Source organism: Aplysia californica, unplaced genomic scaffold, assembly GCF_000002075.1.
Source record: "Aplysia californica isolate F4 #8 unplaced genomic scaffold, AplCal3.0 scaffold00369, whole genome shotgun sequence".
NCBI lineage: Eukaryota > Metazoa > Mollusca > Gastropoda > Aplysiida > Aplysiidae > Aplysia > Aplysia californica.
Window position 1 is genome coordinate 479,520 of NW_004797639.1, and position 6,000 is coordinate 485,519.

The 6,000-nt window shown below is 41.0% G+C and overlaps 2 protein-coding genes across 2 annotated transcripts in view; one reads left to right on the top strand and one right to left on the bottom strand.

Moving 5' to 3' along the window:
- The window catches only part of LOC101852708 (protein strawberry notch homolog 1), a gene marked incomplete in the record, with an annotated part of 37,718 nt that extends 32,649 nt beyond the window's left edge, over positions 1–5,069 (bottom strand). Inside the window, 1 exon segment of the mRNA XM_013085378.2 lies at positions 4,999–5,069. Coding sequence (XP_012940832.1) covers positions 4,999–5,016 — 18 coding nt within the window.
- Positions 5,070–5,350: 281 nt separating this feature from the next.
- LOC101849225 (N-lysine methyltransferase KMT5A) overlaps positions 5,351–6,000 on the top strand; it is a 17,469-nt gene continuing 16,819 nt past the window's right edge. The window contains exon 1 of the mRNA XM_005103355.3: positions 5,351–5,483. The gene's annotated coding sequence lies outside the window, so the exon portion shown is untranslated. The remainder of the gene's footprint in view (positions 5,484–6,000) is intronic.

Sequence of the window (6,000 nt, forward strand, 5' to 3'; positions counted from 1 at the left end):
AGATCTAAGAATAAACGTTTACAGGGGTTGTTAGAACATTACAATGTGAATATGTGTGTGTGCATGAGTGCGTGTATGAGAATGTGTGTGGTGTGAGTATTAATGTCTAGATCTAGTTGTGTATAGATCTATAGCTAGTATAGTGTTTGTGTATGTAGTGTATAAGCTGTAAGGTGGTATGGTATGGTGTGTATGTTATGTATAGGTAAATCTATGTGTATGTGTGTATATTTGAGTGTGTGTGACTGCGTTTTGTGCATGACTGAGCTCTAAAACCCAGGAATTGACAATGCCTGGGCAGATGGGTTGCCTACTATACTATGATAGATCCACCTGGTGCTGACAGTTGAATAACTAATTTTTATTACACTCAAAAATGAACTGGTGATCTCATGGGAATAAACAAAGGAAAGTTGTATTTCCCTTCACCAAGGAGGGTGGCTGGTTTGAGCTCAAAGGTTTCAAGAGTGGCTGGTTTGAGCAAAATGTGACCACATACTTAACATACAGTTTAATATGTGTGTATCCAGGGATAATATTTACGAAGTGACTATTTCTCCGAACATTCAGGAAAATAAAGCTGGACTGTATTTCTCCGAACGGTTTCCAATCTTGAGGTTTTTTTGGTTATTTGCGAGATTAAGGCGTCATCCTTTCATTCTGCCATTTTGCGAGGACTGGGAAGAAGCATTTTTTGCATCAAATTCAATTTCTAGAGCTAAACATTTTTAAAAGCCTGAATATTCAAATACTTCAGTTGTGGTTGGGGCAACGTTCCCGGACTATACTTCATTTGAAAATACCTTCAAAAGGCACTGCGAGAAAACAAGACTGTTCGACCTTGGCAATAACCTATTTTGCATTTAGTCACCCAGCAAAAACTAAAGTCCTTCATGTAAAAAAAAAAATCCCTCCACCACCCCCCACCCGTTCACACCTTACACGGGCCACCCCATTCGCTTATATATAAATCAACAAATCTCGAGGACGGAAACCGTTCAAAGAAATAGAGTTCAAGTTTATTTTCCCGAACTTTCAGAGAAATAGAGCCGGCCTAATATTTAAAGGGTAGAAATATTGCTGGTTCACAGCAAATCGGCCACCTTTGACATTTATTTTGCGACATCACCCTTCCGAGCCCTTCGCAAACAGTCCTATTTGGGCCCGGAAGTTGCTATTCTCACCCGGGGTGAGAATAGAAATACGATCGACCTCTCACCCCGGGTGAGACTTGACACCGTAGGCTATTCTCATCCGGTGTGAAACAAGACCTGTTTTTCCTAATTTCGGGATACTTTCTATCGATGTGGATGGTCAAATGGATAAAGGCAAAGAAAAGATTACGTTATAGCGCAAAAGTAAGCTAATTTTATCGACTACAAAGATGCTATGGCTATTTCACTTTTCGAATCGAGCCGAACTACGCGGGTCGCCATTTTGTTTTGCCCGTAAGTTCTCGCGCTACTCCTCTCTCTCTCCACTGCCCACAGACAAAATTGTACGCTTTTACTACTTTAGTAGGCTAACAGTAGTAATGGAACGTTTGTTCACGGCACAGAATTCTACAATTTTTCTGTTATCACAGTGTAGAATTCTGTGGTTTAGGGTGAACGCAAAATTGGTTGGTCTAGATCTAGGCAATAACGGTGAACACACATCGGGTGAGAATAGCCAAAAGACTCGCCTGCGCTATTCTCACCCGGGGTGAGAATAGAGGTGGCCTTTGGGCCCACAATCTTTTTATCTTTGCAGATGGCTCAAACTGCGTAGGGTAAGAGCTTACTGGCCGGTTTGACCTCAATTGACTCTAGATCTAGACTTCACATATAAAAAGTTCAATGAAGCTTTCAGTTTCATAATTCATCATCTAAAAAATCTAGATCTATGACACAGAGATGCCAACCACAGAAAACCGAAATGAGTATTGGGAAATATGAAAATGTGTATTCCCCACCACCGATGGACCAACTAGTAAAATGTTCAGGGTGTCCAGCAATATTTCCTTTAAAAAATTTACTAGCTCACCAGCTCAAAAAAAGGCGCACACACGTGTACAATATACATGTACCCAGTAAACAAAATGTCAGTGTTCAGTGTCGTACTGGGATCTTGTTTGGCTTAAGTATTCAGTCTTTTAAAATATTTTCCTCCATTATTATATAAAAAATTAATCCTGCTTTGAGCGTTCAGAAGGGCCTAGAACAAGAATTTCGACAATCAAGAACCAGTCTGGGTATCAGGATTCATATTAAGAACTGACATACTAAAATTATTGCTCAAACTCAGTTTTAGTAGAGGTTTTACGGCGCTCGCAACTGCATAAGGTCATATGAGCGCCAGAAGATTAGAGATGTCACAAGAGAGTAACAAACATAAAAAAAGAAGAAGGGGAGATAAAGACGATAGATGTTTGATAGGAAAGAAGAAGCAAACCACACGAGAGCACCCGCAAACCACCCACGTTCAAACTCAGAGAAGAGCAATAACTTGAATGGCTCCAGTAGACCCACGCAGTGTGAGAGTTGTAACAATTGTGGGAGGGCAAGATGCAGTGACACTGAAAATCTGCCAGTCTTGAACAGAAAGCTACAACATACACTGTAGCTATAATTTACTAGATTCTAGATCTATTACCCATCCAATGAAACGTGAACACTTTATTTCAATAACACAGACTTGCAAAGTATGAAGGATCCCCGATTCCCCACACGGCCTGCACCAACCCGCGCTTTGCAGAGAGCTATAATCAAAATTCTGAAATTTGCTTCCAGGTTTTTGTCCTCTGGTGTTGCCATCACCCCCCCCACCCTCCCCCGAGTGTATCTTTTAAAAAAAATCAATAATCCCCTCCCTTATTCCGTAGTCCTATACTTCGCAAGGCCGTTACTCCCACCAAAAACAGTCTTCGCTCACACGATGCCGCATTTATTTAACCCTAGAAGCGCTCAGCGTTTCACCGGAAGTAACCCGCCGCCACGGCCGATCAGTTGTAAACATGGGGGTTTGGCGGGGGGGGGGGGGGGGAACAGCTGAGATACGCGAAATGTATACCTGCTACTGAAAAATGACAATTTACGGCTCAACAGATGATAAAAAGCATATAAAAGCCTATATTTTCTTTAAGCCGATAGAATGAGCCATTCAAAAATGATCAGCGATCAAATAAATACAAACAAAGCCGAGAATGCGATAGACTCAACAATTAGTACATCAGCTATCTAGCGTGTAGTCGCTCAGCGGGACCGCGTCACTTTATCGATCGATATCTCGGCCAAGATAACTTGCAAAGTCATTGGTCACTATTTATAACTTTGGCCTGTAATTGACTACGTCATTTTCCATATAAGGACACTGGAATTTTCCATTGAAAAGGGTCAGCGTCTATGCCCTTTATATAGGGCCTGCGCGCTTCCAGGGTTAAGATGCGAATGAGCGCAGGGTCACGATGGCGAGCCAGACAATCTAAAAATCGGACGACGCTTGTATTTTCTTTTCTTTTTTCCCCACAAGTGACAGCACAGAGAGACGAGTCCGAGTGTTGAATAAATTTTATTTGCGCGGCAACACAGCGTTTACTCTGCACAACCTGCATTGTCACAAATATTCCGTTATCAGACTACCGCTGGCAAACTTCTCGGTGGTAACGAAAGCGAAAGTAGATCTTGAACTTGATTTTCCCTATCGAGCCTCTGTGTCACATGGCCACCTCTATTCTCACCCGGAGTGAGAATAGTACAGGCGAGTCTTGTGGCTATTCTCACCCGGTGCGCGTTCACCCTAAACCACAGAATTCTACACTGTGATAACAGAAAAATTGTAGAATCCTGTGCCGTGAACAAACGTTCCATTACAACTGTAGCCTACTAAAAGCGTACAATTTTGTCTGTGGGCAGTGGAGAGAGAGAGAGAGAGAGAGAAAGAGAGAGAGGAGTAGCGCTAGAATTTCGGGGCAAAACAAAATGGCGACCCGCGTAGTTCGGCTCGATTCGAAAAGTTAAATAGTCGTAGCATCTTTGTAGACAACCAAATTAATTTACTTTTATGTTTTAACATCATATTTTAACTTTGTTTTTGGTCAATTTGATCGTCCACACCGACAGACAGTATTCAGAAAGAGACAGAGAGAGAGAGAGAAGAGGGGAGGAGTTGATTTTGCAAGAACTTCCGGGCGGGTGAGAATAGCCACTTTCGTGTCACATACACTTCCGCCTGCCGCCATAGCCGCCTCTTCGCGTGAAAGTGAAACATACTCTCGGACGGTGAAAAGCTGAACGAATATAATATCACGACCGGCAAAAATGAACTTACTACTGACCTTATCGGACTTGGTTTTCAAATATTCCAGTTCCGCGATACTGAATGAAACTATTTTGACAAAATACGTAAAATCGTACTGGTTGGCATCTCTGATGACAGGACTTTGACAGGAGTGGAAGTGGAAGTCAGACAAGTTGCAAGGTTAAAGTAGGCAGGCATGGATCTAGAATCTAGATATCACACACATGCTAGATCTGTGCCAAATTCATTCTCATTAATAACTAGGCCCTAGATTCTAGATCTAGGCCTAATATTTAATAATCTAGACATCTAAGTTTAACTTTAAAAAGAATTTTAAGAAGTGTAGAGTGTAACTTAGGACTTAGAGTGTCTTAGTGTAAGTAAAAAATCTTTAACAGAAGAACAAATCTAGAACAGCCTGAATGATAGCAACAGTCTTTAAAAAAACATTAGCAAGTAATAAGTACAGACTATACTAGATCTAGAACTAGAGATCAAGAATCCAACAACTGAGGAGTCTGAATGATTTGTTTTGGTCGACTCGTGTTGAGTAAACGAAATCATGCTGTTTTCTAAATCGATAAAAGGGCATGGTGAAAACAGAAAAATTCGTTTCATCCTCCCAAAAATGGGATAATTTGGAACCAAAAAGTATTTCTTTCTATTCGTGGGAACTTGTAAATTAGATTAACAAGAAATACAACCTTAATGTATACTCACAGAATTCTCTGTTTCCATTTTTCTCAAGACAAATTACACTTCACTACTTGTCCGATCGCTGTCGGCCATTGCCACTATATTTACCCATGAGTCAACAGGGCTTAGAAACTTTCAATGCCAGGAACCCAAAATCGTTTCTTTGTAATTCAAAAAGTAGTTCTTGACTACGATAAAATTTCAAATGCTCATATATTCTCAATCATTTTTTATTTTAGACCAAATAATGTATTTTATCTATAGCTGTACTATCAAACAGCTCACTGTTGATTCCAGTTGAAACCAGTGAATTAATAGTCAAATTTTGTTCTATTTCATAATATGGCATAGAAGGCAACCTGGTATTATATTTCAAAATTTCGACGCCTCCGGGACGAGTCACGAAACGAAAGTGAATGCATTGGAATCTAAACAAAACATATCTTACGCTCTTCCAATGAACATATGAGACAATTTCAAGTCTTTGTGTGAATTTGAATCAATTGGAGGTAAATGACAATACAATTTCTAATTTGATATAAACTGGGTCGCCATGTTGGACATCACAAACGACAGCCGACAGGTCAGAGAAGTCTGTGAAAATTCTAGCCTTCGCTTGCCAAGCACGACATGTTCAATATTGAAAATGAATTGGATCATCATCTCGTATCACTATCAATACTATCATCATGGGTCTCAATAGTCGGTAAGATTGTACTTTACCGGACCACTGGTCGGAACTACTTTCGCTATGGCGCCCCTGGTGCCTAGTGGCCTAGTGGCCCGCTATTCTTCGTTTCCGAGCTCCCCTACTCTCTCCTACTCAGTTTTCGGATCAAACGTATTATAGATCTAATCTAGATCTAGATGTAGGTCAGGCTCAAATAAGGGGGGTGGGAACTACCGAAAAAGCACCCAGTTTTCTACGTCCACACTCTTCAACTGCCAGCAATCGACTGACGTCTCTTACCGGGTTTTTCAGTCATCACGACCGTGCCACCGTGCCCTTTGACCCATGACCCTGAC